The sequence below is a fragment of the Anabrus simplex genome, chromosome 5, assembly GCF_040414725.1.
Source record: "Anabrus simplex isolate iqAnaSimp1 chromosome 5, ASM4041472v1, whole genome shotgun sequence".
NCBI lineage: Eukaryota > Metazoa > Arthropoda > Insecta > Orthoptera > Tettigoniidae > Anabrus > Anabrus simplex.
The window spans coordinates 297,406,910-297,425,575 of record NC_090269.1 but is presented as its reverse complement, the minus strand read 5'-3'; the positions used below and the strand labels follow the sequence as shown (position 1 = coordinate 297,425,575).

The following is an 18,666-nucleotide window of genomic DNA, read 5'->3' as shown; positions in this document are numbered from 1 at the left end:
GCGTTGTAACCCCCAGTAAGCTCCCGTTGGCTACGCCCCTGAATAACTACCACCTCAGTAGCGTCATATGTTCTCTGTAACTAGTTCGATCCATGCTGAGATCTGTTGCATATGGAAAGTGTTCTAAAAGCGACAATTCTGAGCCGCTGACGTCCGCTGCGATAAAGAACTTCTGTAAAGTATACTGTAATTCTGACACAATGACGTATTTAAAGTCTATAGCAAGTGAAGAGATGTTAGTCAAAATATTATTTTCACGACAGTAAAAATGATCTTCCTCTCGGTTTAATACTCATTCTTATTAGTATCAATATTTTCGTGGCTATACTTCTTGTAAGCTTGAAGCTTCCGCTTCCATGCTCGGTTTAGGTATCTTATCTCGGTTTGTAAGGCGATAGCCACTAATTAAAATATCCTGCAATAATGACAGCCCGATATTACAGTACAGTATTACAGAATGATGACTAGTAATCGGCAGTGGTACGTGTTTTTCCTGATCTCAATCAAACTAATCTTGGCCCAGCCACCGGCAGATCTCAGAGACACCTCCAGCTATAGCCGTTGTGAGTGTCCGAGACCGACAAAAGGGCGGTGTGAATGTGTCGAGCCTGGACTGTGTAATGAAGATGGTGTCCTCATCACCAAGGGCTTCATCCAGTGGAGGTAATGGTCGCCATCCAGCCCAGAACATATTTCATATTTCTACTGGTATGTAAGCCTGTCTTCGACAGCAGTAGCGTACGCAGAATTTCGTCGGTTGGGGGAGGGGTCATTTTTAAGTCTAGTTATTTCAGTGCAATTCACGGATATTTTAATTAGGTTTCGGAATGTATATTTACAGCTTATGCCCATCTGTGGAGTGCGATAGAAATTTAGCTTATGTTGATATTTTCCTTCTCCCAAACTCTCTTCATCTGGGCACTGAACATTTCCTCCGTTCTTCATTCCATGATTTATTAGTCCTGGTATTTATTTTCTCAGCAAAATGATCGTCATTGACAGATTTTTTTGAACTGGAGTCAATCTTGAACAATTTCTTGTGGGATGCCAATTTCCTGACGGTCTTTTTTAATTTCACTAAGCCAATTGTTCTTGACTTTCATTGAGAGAGCAAGGTCGAGAATCCTTTTGGTGAGCATGTTATTGTTCATTCTGAGATTGTGGTCAGAGAACTTTAACCGCCTTTTACTCATGGTGTTGGTGATCTTTTACTCATGGTGTTGGTGATCTTTTACTCATGGTGTTGGTGATCTTTTACTCATGGTGTTGGTGATCTTTTACTCATGGTGTTGGTGATCTTTTACTCATGGTGTTGGTGATCTTTTCGGAATGCTGATAAAGCTCCCGAGACTTCCGTTTCATTCAGATTCCCTCTGAGTAGTCTGGACCAAAGAATTTTCTCAATATTTTCCTCTCCTGTTTCTCTATGTTTTTAATAAGTGATCTGCCTCCAATCATCAAGGTTTCGGAGGCGCATAGTGCTTCAAGTTTGATACTTGAATTGTATTGTCTTAGCTTTCGCAATGTAAAACTATAAAAAATATTATTATTATTATTATTATTATTATTATTATTATTATTATTATTATTATTATTATACTTTTGTTATCCCTATTACATAAAGCCAGAAGGCTAACTGATTCACTCATTTACTGAGAGTAATGTTTACCCACTTCTAGAAACTTGAAATTCGGCCAACTAATAATTATTACTTAATTATTGGCTAAGGAAAAATTCCAAAAAGTTGAAATTATAAATAAACAAAAATTATCGGGCGCAAACTTTTAGATGTGCTAGAAAATTGAAATTTGGCAAAATTATAGCTTTTAGCCTGTAACCGAAGGAGAAATTCCAATATGTTCAAATGTTTAACTTTTTACCTCCGAAAAATATAGACATGTTGATGAAATTTTCATGACTGTGCAGACCATAGTTTCAAGGCATTTTGTGACTAAACGGTAATTTGTATCGCAAAACGGACAACAGATTCGCTATCCATCATGAAGAGATCTACAACTTTGTTCCTATGACTTTTAGTTGTATCTCGATCCCTTATGCCTTAGATAGAGTTGTATTTTCCGATTTAACGTCAATTTTGTACATGATTAATTTTACTGTTTGGCATTGACTTATATGACTGATAGAATCATGAAATTCGGCAGGCTCATTGGCACGTTCCTGGGCCTATGCAAGCCAAATTTCATGATTGTAGCTGCCGTATATGCATGGAGAATTAAAGTAATATGTGGAAACTGTACTCAGATTTCAGCCAAATCTAAGATTCTAAACCAATCTAAGGTGTACCCGATGGAGATAATACAAAACGTCAACGAACTAAAATTGTAGACCGTTTCATCCTCGATATACCTCCCATTGGGTGAGGAAAGTAATTTCTTGTGAAACTTGTGGTAAACGTGCGACATGTACCCCAGATCGAAACGTTTACCCCCATCAATGCTATAAATCACCAACATGCGAGAAAATGTCGTAGGACCAAACACGTAGGTCATTAAAAGGGCCATCTGGTGGCGCAGTCCGTTTGTTGATACGACGCACAGTGTGTCGAATCCCATATCTAGGTGGAAAAAATTCACTGTCGCAAATCAAAGCGAAACCTGGCTCATTCGATAGTGAATAAACCAGATGGTGACCTTCAGTCTTTCTTTCCGCTTTCTGGTGCGTACGAGGGTGGGGACAGGTGCTGAAACGTCTTCCTGGCAGTTATCAACTCAGTTGATAGGAGGTGTCAGAGTGAACCGAACGTTGTGTTTCTAGTGATTTCAAGGAGGTGTTGTATTCTGTGGCTCATGGAATAGTAAAAAGAGGTATGTGTTCTCACTTTCAAACATAATACAAGCGTTCTGCACTAAATAAATTATTTACAGTGCGTTGTAAAAGGAAGTAGTTGTAGAAAATTAGATTGTTTTTAGGATTTGCTCAAAAAAAAACTTTATGAGTGCCTCATAGAGCCACTTTACTTTAAACGTCATTCGATGGGAAATTTAATGTAGATTCAGGATCTGTAGTGGTTTGGTTGCGCACGAATGTGCATGATGGTTTATTTTCTTATTTTCAGTGACTATGTGAGCGTTACCGCGAGAAGAATATTTCAACGCGTGGCGGTCATGTCGTAAAGAGGGGCTTTCCGAAGTCATATTTCAATATGTTATGGATAAATTAGAGCCTACAACTCTTACTGATAATCAATTTCAGGAGCTAAGAAACAAAATTAAATTGATATCCCGTAATATTAACAAAACTGGGAGAGTGCACGAGAGAAATTCGGTGATTGGTTTAATGTGACGGATTTCATCGTGTTAAGTGAACAAGAACACATTGATCCAGCGCATGATCCGAAAACAAGTTGTGTCCCTAACAAAGCCGGCCGTCACTCTAAGGAATTTAAGGACTCTTCCGTAAACACGAAGAAGCAAAATGTTTGTGATATTACCGAATCGCGTAGTTTGGACGAAGTCGCGTTTGCTGCTGAAGATTATTTTCGATCAAGCGGGAAAAGATGAAGGCTTAATAAAAAGATATCATGTATTACTAGCTGCTCTTTCTTCTGGCTCTGAAATAAATGTGAATATATTCAAAGAATTTGGTGCGCAAACTGCGGTTTTGTGTGTTAAACTATATCCATGGTATTATATGCCCGTAACTGCATAACATTTTAGTACACATTACTCAAGTAATTAAACATTTTCTTGTGCCAATAGGAACTTTATCTGAAGAAGCTCAAGAAGCTAGAAATAAAGATTGTCGGAGGTTTCGTGAACTTCATACTCAAAAATATAGCAGGAATTCAACGAATAGAGACTTGCTTAAGATGTTGTTGATTACATCAAATCCCTTAATAAACAAGTACCGAACAATGCCACGTAAAACTTCTGATAATCTACCTATGGAAGCTATTGAGTTACTTACTGACTCCCAAGATCCTTTCACATCAAATGAAGAAGACCAGTATAGCAACGACTACGATTTTCTGGACTCTACAGACGAATCAGGGGACGAATGAACATTGGACATGTTGTTATTATGAACGGGATGAGATTGATGAGACAATTACTTGTAAATACTGTAATATGATCCTTTCACGTCTTCTACGAAATGTTTCTGAGTATAATGTTGACTTTTCATATAGAAATATTATATATATCTATAGATATATATATAATATTGTTTTCGTGTGTAAGGTGTGTTTCACTAAAACAACGTCATTAACAGGACTCGAAAATGAAATTTTGTTATAAAGAAATACTCTTATGGTTTTGACGAATATATTTTTATTTAAAAAATATATGTTATTTTTTGTTCATATTTCGTTGTTCTATGTTTAATACCAATTTAAAATACGTTTTCAATCTGGAAGAATTTACATACAGTGCCTTCGTATATTCCCTCAAATAAGGTGTAACAAGAATACTGGACTGAAATTCTCATTGTTATTCATATAATATCCAGTTTTAAATAGTATGTTTACCACTGTTATAAACTATAATATACACATATAAATCGTATTTTTTCTCCCGTAAATGGACGATTCTTTTGTTGCTTTCGGTCATTTTTTAAACCTCCCCTTGCCCCTCACCCCTATATATTTACCCCCGAACATCGTACACTTTAGACGATGCCAGATATGAATTCAGCGACCTCGAAAACGGTATAGTGCCAACTTTTAATAGGATCCCAACACTATTAACGACGTTGTTAATTTTTTCCACCTAGAACGGGGATTCGGCACACTGTGCGACGTACCGTTTCCCGCCGGGAAAGGTGTTGAACAACAACATAATAAACCTCACCATCTTGTTTCTATAACGAATTGTTTAACAATTGATTCACCTACTCAATTAGGGAATTCTAAATAACTTCTTAGGATGGCGATCTGACTATACAGAAACATTAATTTTTGATCTTATAATCCTCCTAAAGAATGATTTGTTTTACAAATTTTGGCATAGCAAAGTCTTTTTACATTTTTTTTCCTTAACGTCGCACCGTCGTATTTCGAGGATGGGATAGGAAAGGACTCGAAGTTTGAAGGAAGTGACCAAGGCCTTAATTAAGGTACAGCTCCAGCATTAGCCTGGTGTGAAAATGGGAGACTAAGGAAACCATCTTCAGGGCTGCCAGCAGTGGGGCTCGAACCCACTACCTCCCAAATGCAAGCTGATAGCTACGTGACCCAAACCGTGTGACCACTTGCTCAGTATGTCAAAGTCTATATAATTAAGGTACACTTCCGGCCAAAAGTTTCCGGACAAAACATATGTACCCGCACGAATATGTTTAATGATTGTGTAATGAAATGAAATGGCGTATGGCTTTAGTGCCGGGAGTGTGCGAGGACATGTTCGGCTCGCCAGGTGCAGGTCTTTTGATTCGACTCCCGTAGGCGACCTGCACATCGTGATGAGGAAGAAACGATAATGAAGACGACACATACACCCAGCCCTCGAGCCAGCGAAATTAACCAATGATGGTTAAAATTCCCGACCCTGCCGGAAATCGAACCCGGGACCGCTGTGACCAAAGGCCAGCACGCTAACCATTTAGCCATGGAGCTGGACATTGTGTGATGACAGAATGCATTACTGTAACCAAGTTTCGAAGGTTTTCGGGCAACGGCGAGGAGTATATATTCGGAGTTCACCATCGGAAAGGATGTATCCTGCTGTATAACACCTACAGGGAAACATGGAGGGGCTCTGTGATGGTTTGGGGTTGTTTCACATTCAGTGGAGTTGGTAGACTCCAGCGAATTCAAGGAACACTGGACAAAAACGGCTACCATTCAGTCCTATCTCGTTATGCTCTTCCGCCTGGACAGCAACGTGGGTTTGTGCTCCAACAAGACAATGACCCTAGACACACGTCTCGCTATTGCATGAATTATCTGCAAAACAAACAAAACTCTGGGAATTGTTTTTAAAGGAATGCCCTCCCCAGTTCCCGGACTTAAAACCAATTGAGCTGCTGTATGAGGAGTTGGATCGGCAAGTCCGGAAAGAGTGTCCTTCTTCATCGGAAAAGCTGTGGGACATCTTGCAGAATGCATGGCAAAGTATACCTTCATCAGTGTTAGAAAAACTTGTTCTGAGAATGCCGAGAATAGTTAACAGTGTACTTGCAGCAAAACGGGGTTTCTTTGATGAGAAGGGAGTTTGATGTGTTCTGGTGATCTGTATTGTCTATTTCTTGCTCAGATGTAATGTAAAACATAGTTTTATTGCAAAATATTACTTTTAGGTTATATATTTTTCAATTCCTTACGTTCGTATATTTTTTCCTTTTAATCTCATTCGGTTCTTTTACAGTTCAGAGCTTGACCGGAAACTTTCTTTTTTGCTGGTGGCTTTACGTCGCACCGACACAGATAAGTCTTATGGCGACGATGGGATAGGAAAGGGCTAGGAACTGGAAGGAAGCGGCCGTTGCCTTAATTAAGGTGTGAAAATGGGAAACCACGGGAAACCATCTTCAGGGCTGCCGACAGTGGGATTCGAACCCACTATCTCTCGGATGCAAACTCACAGCTGCGCGCCCCCAACCGCACGGCTAACTCGCCCGTTGCCGTAAACTATTTTCTTTTTGCTATTTGCTTTACGTCGCACCGACACAGATCGGTCTTATGGCGACGATGGGACAGGAACGGCCTAGGAATGGGAAAGAAGCGGCCGTGGCCTTAATTAAGGTACAACCCCAGCATTTGCCTGGTATTAGAATGGGAAACCACGGAAAACCATCACCAGGGCTGCCGACAGTGGGATTCGAGCCCACTATCTCTCGCATGCTAGGTCACAGCCCATAAACTTTCCTTGTTTTGCTATTTGCTTTACATCGCACCGACACAGATCGGTCTTATGGCGACGATGGGACAGGAACGGCCTAGGAATGGGAAAGAAGCGGCCGTGGCCTTAATTAAGGTACAGTCCCATCATTTGCCTGGTGTGAAAATGGGAAACCACGAAAAACAATCTTCAGGGCTGCCGACAGTGGGATTCGAACCCACTATCTCCCGGATGCGAGCTCACATCTGCGCGCCCCTAACCGCACGGGCAACTCGCCCGGTCCCAAAACTTTTGGCTGGCAGGGTACATACATTCGAGTATTCGTGTATTGAAATCACTTGTTCACATTCGGGTTTACAGCTCCGGAAGTAAAGTGGGATCCAAATGGTTGAGGTACTCTTTGGTTGGAAATGGGCGATAAGCGAGAAAATATGACACTCGATGGGCCTCATTTAATACGCGGAGCGGAAGTAGGCATAAAATGAAAAGACTATTTTGAGATATATGATTTGATTTGTGGTTAATAACTCCATTCAACAGCAAAGGAGGTTCGTACAGAGTCATGCCTTCCACACCTAAGTGATCGTTACAACATTCCATCGGCAACAGTGGCCTTAATTAAGGTATAGCCCCAGTATTTGCCTGGTGTGAAAATGGTAAAGCACTGAAAACCATCTTCAGGGCTACCGACAGTGGGGTTTGAACCTACTATCTCCCGGATGCGAGCTCACAGCTGCGCGCCCCTAACCGCACGGTCAACTCGCCCGGTGGACCCAGCTGTATATACAGTCAAACTCGGCGACGTAGAAGTGAGGGGTCTCAAGATCGGTATAAGAGGGACAGTCTCCAAGAAGACGATAGAACTGATGAAGACCTTCAACATCACGACCAAGGAGTTCATCGACTGGGGGCTGAAAGCGCTCAGGGGTTCTCTTTTGATACTCAGACACCACTTACATTCGCCAGACTGAGATATAATTTACGTATTTTTTATCTTTAAACGGAAATGTTTGTGTATTCTTTATCTTAGACAGCCTCCGAGTGGAGGAAGATTTTGAAAATAAAAATAAAATATCACTTATAGTTTGCTAGAAACAGTCTACGATACACCGGCACAGTCACCTCTGTACAGGCCATGAAGGGGTGGCAGGTAAAGGCTTCCACTATCCGTAACCTCGGCACATGATGGGGTAGAGTGGTTAGTTCTACGCCCGGCCGCCTTTGCCCCCAGGAATTAATCTGGTACTCCTTTCTGGTGTGGACTGAGTGAACCTCAGGGCCATTAGCACCTCCGGAAGTGGAAATATCGTTTCTTAAATGTTTCGACTTCTTGACGGGGAATCGAACCCACGTCCTTTCGGGTGAACCAAGCACGCCTTTACCGCTTCGGCCAGGCAGCCCCTGAAAGACATCCTAGGCCTCGCAAAAAATATTCTTGACCAATGCAGGTATAATAACAATGATGAAAGAGGAACCGGGTACAAGTGAGTAGTCTATAAGCACTGCTACAGTTGCTTACCCCATGGTTGCCACCCACGTTACCAAATTAAAAACCCTCTTAGTCTCCTGTTACGACTGGCGTTAAATATCATGTTTCAGTTCACAGTGAAAGGCAGATCTGACGAGGATCTAGTCAACATTCGGGTTGAGAACTCAGTCAACAATTCAACCAAGCAACACACAAACACACAACATCTACTTCTTTACAGTTTTAATGATCTACAAATAATTTCACTGGAACGTTTTCAACCATCTTTTTATTGGTCGTCTTCACAAATTGAACTTACAACTTGAGTTCACGGGCAAGGAACCCTTAAATGTTCCTGAACCGCAAGTCAGTTGCTGAGAATGACTGTTCAAAAACGGTTGAAAGCGCTCCAACAATGTAATATGTGTAATAATTCTTTAATACATTATATGTGTTTCACAGGTCTTTGGAAAGACCGACAACTTGTCCTCTTAACGAGGTATGCTGTAAAGTTCCTGACGATGACTATGACGAAATTCGATCACCCGTTGCTCAGTGCGGTCAGAAGGGGCCATTCCTGAGGGCACTTCTGAACAAAGAAACGACGCAGGAAGGCGAGTACCCCTGGATGGCTGCCATCTTCACGCTTCAAGATGGCAACTGGACGTTCAGGTGTGGAGCTTCCATAGTGCACAGACGGTTGGTTCTGACAGCAGCCCAATGCGTAAATGAGTAAGTACTATAATGCCGCATTTGGTTATACGCCTAATATTATAAGTCAGATGGCAATTTGCATCAGTAGGGACATCACTCGGGTTCTGAGGGCAGGACTATGAACCCACACGTGCCTGCCTGCATGGCTGTCAGTTTGATTAGGTTGACTTATCAACCTCAAAAGTAAATGTGTAATTTTTTAAAATCATTTTGCAAATGTTGGAGTGCACTCAGCATCAATTGTGCGCGTTAAATCCTGTGTTTATGTCTATTTTTATGAAGGTTAAGTTTCCTAAATTAATATAAATAATTTTATGTTTAATGCTATTTTAAGGAACCTGAATGTTTTGCTCAAGCGTGTATCACCAAATTATGTTCCCAGCAAGGTTTTCCAGCACCTTCACATCCTGTTGTCCATCTGTTCATATTACCTTTAGTAGTCCTTGTTTTGGGTATTTTGTTTACCGTTTTATCTTTTATTGTTTTTATGTGTATGATGTTACCACACGGGACAAGAGAGAAGAGAAATCCACAGCAACAGATGACGCAAACCTTTGACGTAATAACGCAATGCTAGAAATCGCACAGGAATATACATCAGAGGACATTAATAATGCCAATGATACAGGCATATTTTATCATCTTCTTCCTAAGAAAACCTTAGCCTTGAAAGGAGAGAAATGTAGCGGTGGCAAAGAAACCAAACAACGTTTGACTGTTCTTCTTCGCGTTAACCAGACAGGAACTCAGAAACTCGGACCCTTGGTTCTAGGAAGTCTAAAAACGTAGGTGCTTCTAGAAGTGTTTAAAGATATATTTCAAGCATGTGAAAATATAAAATTATTTAACATTTCTGCCTACAGAGCTAAGCCTAAAAATCTGTTATCAGCCCGGAAGCTGGTAGTATCCTCAAATGTTATGCGGTTATAGAGAAACGGAAGAAACTGATGGTGGCGTCAAAATGAGGCGTACTAGACAAGGCGAGGAATGAGGTAGTTTGTTATTACTTTCCACTCTGGGCCAGAAAGTGCTATTGCAGTACAACCGGTCCTATGAGTAACATCCGGACGCACTTGTCGTGCTTCATATGTCATTACTAAGGTTCAGATGTTAAAGAAAAGTCACATTTTTTTCCTGAGCTCATTTTATCCGAAATCTGAAAAATAACTGTGAATGACGGGTTCCTGATCCCGTTCAAAGCAATTTTATGTTGCATATAAATGCATACTCCGGCCATTTTTATTGCTTTGGTTATATTTTTTCTCATTTTAGTGATAGAAGATCATGTTTGGTCATATTTTTCTCATTTTAGTGATAGAGGATCATGTTTGGTCATATTTTGAGCGTTTTAGTGATAGAGGATCATGTTTGGTCATATTTTTCTGATTTTAGTGATAGAAGATCATGTTTGGTCATATTTTTCTCATTTTAGTGATAGAGGATCATGTTTGGTCATATTTTTCTCATTTTAGTGATAGAGGATCATGTTTGGTCATATTTTTCTCAGTTTAGTGATAGAAGATCATTTTTGGTCATATTTTTTCATTTTAGTGATAGAGGATCATGTTTGGTTATATTTTTCTCATTTTAGTGATAGAGGATCATATTTGGTCATATTTTTCTGATTTTAGTGATAGAAGATCATGTTTGGTCATATTTTTCTCAGTTTAGTGATAGAAGATCATGTTTGGTCATATTTTTCTGATTTTAGTGATAGAAGATCATGTTTGGTCATATTTTTCTCATTTTAGTCATAGAAGATTATGTTTGTCATATTTTTCTCATTTTAGTGATAGAAGATCATGTTTGTCATATTTTTCTCATTTTAGTGATAGAAGATCATGGGTTGGTTATATTTTGAGCATTTTTGTTTAAAATGAGGTGTTGTTTTTAACAATGTCCATGTTATCTGCGTCGATTTTCGAACGCAGCATTTTGAAGTACTGTAGTAGGTTTTTTTCTTTTACTTTTTTTCCGAAATAAATTGCTATCAGGTTTAGAAGACATGATTTCAAGAAAGATATTCTGCACACACGCACGCCGACAGATACCAAAAAGCATGTTTATACTCCGTTTTCTTGGTTCCTTTTTAGGAAAAAACAGTGAGAACTGCGACTCAGGGCTACGATACTCAATGAATGTTTTCAGTTTTAAATTACGTACTGTAGCTCTGTCAGTCTGCAAGATTAAACGTGTCTGTATTATTATCGCTAATCACTTTTTGACACGCTTAAAGATAGCAATACTCTAATACACGCTGCCTATGCCTACAATGTTTAAATCATATTTTAGCTTTCTAGGTCATATTTATCAAGTTTTTAGGGCATATTTAGTTGGTTTTTATGTCACATTTAGCTAGTTTTTAGGTCATTTTAGCTCGTTTTAAGGGCATATTTAGCTAATTTTTGGGCATAGTTATCTAGTTTTTTGGGCATATTTGCTTGCATCTTTTGTACTCCTCACCCTAGTCATTACTCAGTATGACCTATACCTCAGCTGCTTCCACATTGTCACAGCCATAAATGAGACTGAGACTTCGGTGGAAGCTATATTTTGCTCTGGTTTTTAATTAATTTACGTCACACCAACAGATATTTGTCTTATGCCGACGATGAGACAGGAAAGGGCTTGAAGTGGGAAGGAAGCGGCCGTGGCTTTAATTAAGTACATCCCTAGCATTTGCCTGGTGTGAAAATGGGAAACTACAGAAAACCATCTTAAGGGCTGCCGACAGTGGGGTTCGAACCCACTATCTCCCGAATACAAGCTCACAGTTGCTCGACCCTAACCGCACGGTCAACTTGCTCGGTGAAAGTTTTAATATTTATGCTCATACAGAATCTGAAGATAATCGTGAGAAATATGTGCCACGACTAAAGACTGAAGAATAATCTCAGTTGTCTCATTTCTTAAACACAAGATGGAGAACGGAATTTTAGTGACCACTATGTTTGTTTTTCTGCGCGGAAGGAGGTGGTTTCGACTCCCTGTCGGGCAGTCGAAAAAGCTGGAAACGAGATTTCCACTTCTAGAAAGGCTCATGACGCTGAGGTTCACTCAGCCGACAATAAAACTGAGTACCAGATTAATTCCTGCGGCAACGGCCCAAGCATAGAGCTAATCACTGCCAAGGTTGCAGAAAATGGAATCCTTTACCTTCCACTCCTTCAAGGTCATTCGTGGTCTCTTCGGAGATGGCTTAGCCTTATTTGATGTTTGAGGTTATGCCGACTCGTTATTTGCACGATGCCAATCCCGTATTGTACGGATAGCGTGCCTGCCTCTTACCCGAAGACCCTGGGATCGATTCCCGACCAGTTAAGAATGTTCACTCTGGACTGAAGGCTTAGGCCCACGAGAACACTTGAGCAGTTGTCTGATACGAGAGGCAGCGGCCCAATAATCAAAGTTAACGAATCTGGCTAACGATGCTGTCACGCTGACCAAGTACCATGTCTGTCCTCTTCTTTAATAAGCACCGAGATAGCGATAAAAAGCCCAGGCCCCTCTACATTTTTCTCAATCGTTTGGAAAGTTTGATGTGAATCCTTTACGTTGAGTTCGAACCTTACTGTCGGCAGCCCTAAAGGTAGTTTCCCGTGGTTTCCATTTTCACGTCAGGCAAATGCTCAGACTGTACCTTATTAAGGCCTCGGTCGCTTCCTTCCAACTCTTAGCCCTCTGCTATGCCATCGTCGCGATAAGACCTATCTGTGTCGGTGCGACGTAAACCAAAAAATACAAAAATCTTTACGTTGCAAGCTTAAGTCTATATCTGATCAACCTCCACTAGAATTAACGTTGTTATTACAATCAAATAATATATAAGTCATTCAAACTGAAATAAAAATTTAATTTATACATCAATTTCGAAAATATTATGACCCTCAATTAGCAATCTACAGTGAGCTGGACAGGAGTTTTGATATTCAGATGATATATCATCATCATCATCATCTGTTTACCCTCCAGGTTCGGCTTTTCCCTCGGACTCAGCGAGGGATCCCACCTCTACCGCCGCAAGGGCAGTGTCCCGGAGCTTCAGACTCTTGGTCGGGGGATACAACTGGGGAGAATGACCAGTACCTCGCCCAGGCGGCCTCACCTGCTATGCTGAACAGTGGCCTTGTGGAGGGATGGGAAGATTGGAAGGGATAGGCAAGGAAGAGGGAAGGAAACGGCCGTGGCCTTAAGTTAGGTACCATCCCGGCATTCGCCTGGAGGAGAAGTGGGAAACCACGGAAAACCACTTCCAGGATGGCTGAGGTGGGAATCGAACCCACCTCTACTCAGTTGACCTCCCGAGGCTGAGTGGACCCCGTTCCAGCCCTCGTACCACTTTTCAAATTTCGTGGCAGAGCCGGGAATCGAACCCGGACCTCCGGGGATGGCAGCTAATCACGCTAACCACTACACCACAGAGACGGACCAGATGATATATGCAAATAAGAAATAGTATTATCGGATTAACAATTCTTTGGTTTAAAGGTAAAAGTCACTAAGTGCACTTCTTTCTTTTTACAAGTTGCTTTACATCGCACCGGCACAGATAGGTCTTATAGCGACGATAGGACGGTAAAAGGCTAGGAGTGGGAAGGAAGCAGCCGTGGCCTTAATTAAGGTACAGCCCCAGCATTTGCCTCGCGTGAAAATTGGAAACTACGAAAAACCAGGCCTGCCGACAGTGGGGTTCGAACCCACTATCTCCCGAATACTGGATACTGGCTGCACTTAAGCGACTGCAGCTATCGAGCTCGTTGAAGTGCACTTTTAGCTGAAGTTGAGTTATATTATGTGGTTTCAGATCAAACTATCATCAAGAGGCCACCAAATATATAGGAAGGCCCCAACACACTTTTTTTTTTATTTTAGAAGAAATCACCAACTGCATTTCTGGTTCAGTTATGGCCATGAAAGTCTATTTATTTCAGGACTATGAAAATATCACTTAGTGAGTTTTATCTCTAAAAGAACAAAATAGTCATATTTAAATCCTTTAGCGCAACTATATAATAATAATAATAATAATAATAATAATAATAATAATAATAATAATAATAATAATAATAATAATAATAATAATAATTCATACCGGGCCGATCGTGTCAGGAGCAAATTTGGATCCTAAAGGTAATACGTCAGCACCCGAGGTCTAGTAGTGTAGCAATGCAGGTTCCAATGCAAGGTCATTGACCCCTACTATAGTAGGTGAGCAATGTCGAATTGCGGATTTGTGTAAGAGAGCGAGCCTAACCTGACAGTCGCTGTCATGAGGGACCTAACCTTACTTTAACGGCTAATTGCCCTTCCCGACACCTAAGAGAGCGAGCCTAACCTCACATCCGCCATCTTGAAGGGACTGTCCTTAGTTTTACGGCAAGATGCCCTTCCCGACGCCAATTGCACAAGATGGCGGCTATACACAGCTCCTCTGTGTCGGTGTGACGCAAAACAAATAGAGATAAGTAGTAATCTGTATGTCCTATCACACCACTAAATCTTGTGTAGCACACTTCAAAGACAAATATTCAGAATTCGCGAAATTTAGGCAAAATACCAATTCTCGGGAAATGATGCCGGACCTCCCCCGAAATTACGTTACTAGATACGTGTCTGGTAGTTGGTCGTAGGGAGTGTTGGTGGTGGTGGTGATAATTATTGTTTTAAGAAGAAGTACAACTAGGCAACTATTCTCTATATAACACTAATCAGAGGAAAAATGGAAGGCATTCGACACTTCAAAAAATGAAGGTATCGGCCATAGTAAGACAAGGGCCACGAATGGGGTGAACTTGAAAGACTCCCTAGGCCTCCAATGCTCTAATACCGTCGGAGTCGGAAAAGAACAAGAGTTGACCAAGTGAGGTCGGATAGGTTAGATGAAAGTGAGGAGCCTGGCACAAGTAAGTGGAAGCAATGTCAGGACTCAGCTAACGGTCCCGTGGTCACCAACCCACGTTCCCAAGTTCAGAGCCCCTGGGGCCCCTTTTTTAGGGGATACTGTCGGTATTATTCTATTTCCCCCACCCTCAGGGTGTTTGGTCGTAGGGAGCCACATTCAGCGATGCAAATATTCCTACAGTTAGGCAGACATGTAGCACTGGTGAAAGGGAGTGTTGTAGTGATGACAAATCAAAATGTTAACGTAATAACGAGAAAAATCCATACATGCTTACCTAACAGAATACCATAATCGTTCTGGACCATTCGCAAATAATTCTTGTAATCGTCCGGTTCATTTTCTCCCAGGTGTTGTATCAGGCGCATATGACTAAAGCTGTCTCGCTCTCTTATCCATTATTTCATCCATTTCGATTGTTTTTTTTTTTTGCACGATTTAACATGCAGCGAAATGCACATTCCAACAAACGCAACAGCAAATTTCCTTTTCCTCTGGACACTTTCTGCTTCGATGTCCATCGCACAGTTCTAAACACGGCAGATCCGATCGGCAAGGATTTCAAACTAGTTTGAAAGGCCAACGGATGAGGCTTGGTCTGCCGAGAAGTCACGGATCATTCAATTAACGGGAGGGTCTGGACTGTTCACAGATCATGTTGCACAACATGACAGGCTTGGCGTCACAGTTGATGACTAGCAGCAGGCTTGCCTGGTTTCTGAAGGTCTAGCCTGACAGGCGGCCCATCGGACCTGGCCCCTAAGGCGAGGTCTGCCAAAAAATCCTTCCGTTTATGGTCAGCGAATGTCGCATGCGAGGAATCGGTTCCATGATGACGTCATCAGAGTGCTGGACGCACTCACTAGAGTGAGTCGTCTGTGTATAAGCGGGGTGAATTCGAACGTGCAATATTTACTATTTCTTTTGTATGCGGTATAATATGATATAACACCCATTTAAATTAAATGTCATATTGGTTGTTATCAATGAATTATGCCACATAATAATGAAATAACAATTTAACCTGATAGTCTGGAAATAACATTACACATTCGACACTGGGTGTAGCAATCGACGTTGTTATTTATGCTTATACTGTGTTCTGCTTCTAATACAGTTCTCAAATATCGCTAGTATAAACGTATAAATCTATTAAATGAAGTCACATTTCTAATACGTGCACAACTTGTTTGGGAGCGAAGCTGTCCTCCGTTACATTTAATTTGCAACGAACATTTCATACTACTACTACTAAATATTATGAGAAACTGTTAGAATTACTATTTTTGTTTTCATAACTGCTTAACACTATCTAAGGTTGTCTCTTTAGTACAGTTGTATTTTGTTGAATTACTAGTATTACGGTGTATTATGTCATATTCCTCGTACAAGTTTTGATTTATTGACAATCGATACCATTTGATTCATTTCAAACAGAGAATCATATATCCTGATTAAATTACTTGTTTGTAAAACAAAATGCACTCACATTACAGAACATATTCGTGTTGCATGTCTTTACGTATCTGCATCGTAGATGGTACTACTAGTTCCACGGAATCGATTCCGGAATCGCGTACCCGATTCCCCAGGCATATGGAATCGACTCTTCGCGATTCCAGTCGCAACCCATCACTAGAGTGTTGAAGTGTGCACGTTTTCAAATGTAGCACGGTCAGGAGTTAATAGCCCGAATGTTAAGAAGACGAGGGCTAACGTGTGATTCATACCTCATGTGATTACATCGGGGAGAGTGAACATATGAACAATCTTTGACGCTTCACCCTCACTATAGTTCAACGTTGACATCAGATGTGAGGGTCAAATGTATACCCACTGAACAAAAAGAAAGAAAACCGAGCTCAATAGCTGCAGTCGCTTAAGTGCGGCCAGTATCCAGTATTCGGGAGATAGTAGGTTCGAACCCCACTGTCGGCAGCCCTGAAAATGGTTTTCCGTGGTTTCCCATTTTCACACCAGGCAAATGCTGGGGCTGTACCTTAATTAAGGCCACGGCCGCTTCCTTCCAACTCCTAGCCTTTCCTGTCCCATCGTCACCGTAAGACCTATCTGTGTCGGTGCGACGTAAAGCAACTAGCAAGAAAAAAAGAAAAAAGAAAGAAAAAATGAGCGCATGGTATTTTACGTTCCCCATATTTAATATTCATCAGCCTTAATTTTAATTTTTATCAAAATATAATTCCCCCCCCCCCCCCCCCCAAGTAGAGACAAACCTTGTGGATACCGCAACAGGTATTGTATAAAGAGGTTCAATAGTTTCTGAAAAACTGTACTTGTGAGTAACTATAACATAATATCCGCTCATACTTTTTTTGAGTCGCTATACGATTGTACACCGATCTAGAAAACCAACGGATAACGGGCGAGAGGATTCGTTGTGCCCACCACACGACACCTTGTAATCTGCAGACCTTCGGGCTAAACAGCGGACGCTTGGCAGGCCATGGCCATGGGATTTCAGGGTTTATACGATTGTACAAACCCCTTACTTAGTTCTGTACAACATAGTGGAGGACATGTTGCAGAATATGTCTCGAGAAACCCCAGTGAGATATCAGTCATATGCAGACCTTGTCTTCTCGACCTTCCGGATACTAATTCCTAAAGGCACCACATTTGAAAACGTACACCGCGTATGGACAAACCCCGAACAACTTAGTAAGTAACCCGCAAAGCCAACAGACATCACGTGGTTTGGAACAAACCTGTAGATGAAGGCACAGATGGACATTGAATGCCGTGACGACTGCTGACCACCGAAGTTGGACGAATTAATACTGATTTCCCGCAGTGCCATATTTTGGAGTTTGTGCGAAGGTCGTTTCATGAACAAGTAAAAAGCCAATGCATGATGTACACACTTCAATACTCCTTTTCGCCAGTGATACATGTCTGACTGTGGAAATAATTGCACGGCTGAATGTGCTTACCTACGATCAACTATGTATGCGACGAAAATGGAAGTAGTTCCAATTCAACAAAGCAACTTAGTGCCGCTGCTTTTGTGCTCATTAAATAATAGCTGCAAGTCTTTCTATGACAGGAGAAAATGCTTACGTTCGCACCTCTTCAAGGGTATGAATTACAAAAACCGTCGACGTTTTCTGGATGTACCGTATTAAGTACGTAACCAGAATTATAAAGGTTAAGAGCTCACTTTATGTGACAGTATCATCTTCAAGAGAATGAATACTAAAAAGTGTCAAGATTCAGTTCTCTATGTACGTAACCAGAACTACTAAAAGTAACAGCCTTAAACTCAGTCGACGTCAGTAGGGCAAGAAGAATTTATACTGCTAGGTTCCAAGCTGCTTCCTTCACCAGGATTACTTGATTCAAGGACTGGGAAAAATCCAAAGAAAAGCAGCTCGATTTGTTCTGGGTGGTTGCCGACAAAAGAGTAGGGTAACAAATATATTGCGAAGTTTGGTCTGGGAAGGCTTGGGAGAAAGAAGACGAACTGCTCGACTAAGTGGTATATTCCAAGCTGTCAGCGGTGAGATGGCGTGGAATGACATTGGTAGACGAATACGTGTGAGTGGTGTCTTTAAAAGTAGGAAAGATCACAATATGAACATAAAGTTGGAATTCGAGAGGACAAATTGGGGCTAATATTCATTTATAGGAAGCGGAGTTAGGGATTGGATTAACCTACCAAGGGAGATGGTCAATAAATTTCCAATTTCTTTGAAATCATTTAAGGCAAGACTAGGAAAGCAACAGATAGGGGATCTGCCACCAGGGTGACTGCCCTAAATGCAGATCAG

The 18,666-nt window shown here is 41.1% G+C and overlaps 1 protein-coding gene across 1 annotated transcript in view; it reads left to right on the top strand.

The window, feature by feature from the left end:
* The first annotated feature begins 460 nt into the window (after positions 1 to 460).
* LOC136874503 (phenoloxidase-activating factor 2) overlaps positions 461 to 18,666 on the top strand; it is a 54,653-nt gene continuing 36,447 nt past the window's right edge. The window contains exons 1-2 of the mRNA XM_068227819.1: positions 461 to 663; positions 8,728 to 8,997. Coding sequence (XP_068083920.1) covers positions 461 to 663; positions 8,728 to 8,997 — 473 coding nt within the window. The remainder of the gene's footprint in view (positions 664 to 8,727; positions 8,998 to 18,666) is intronic.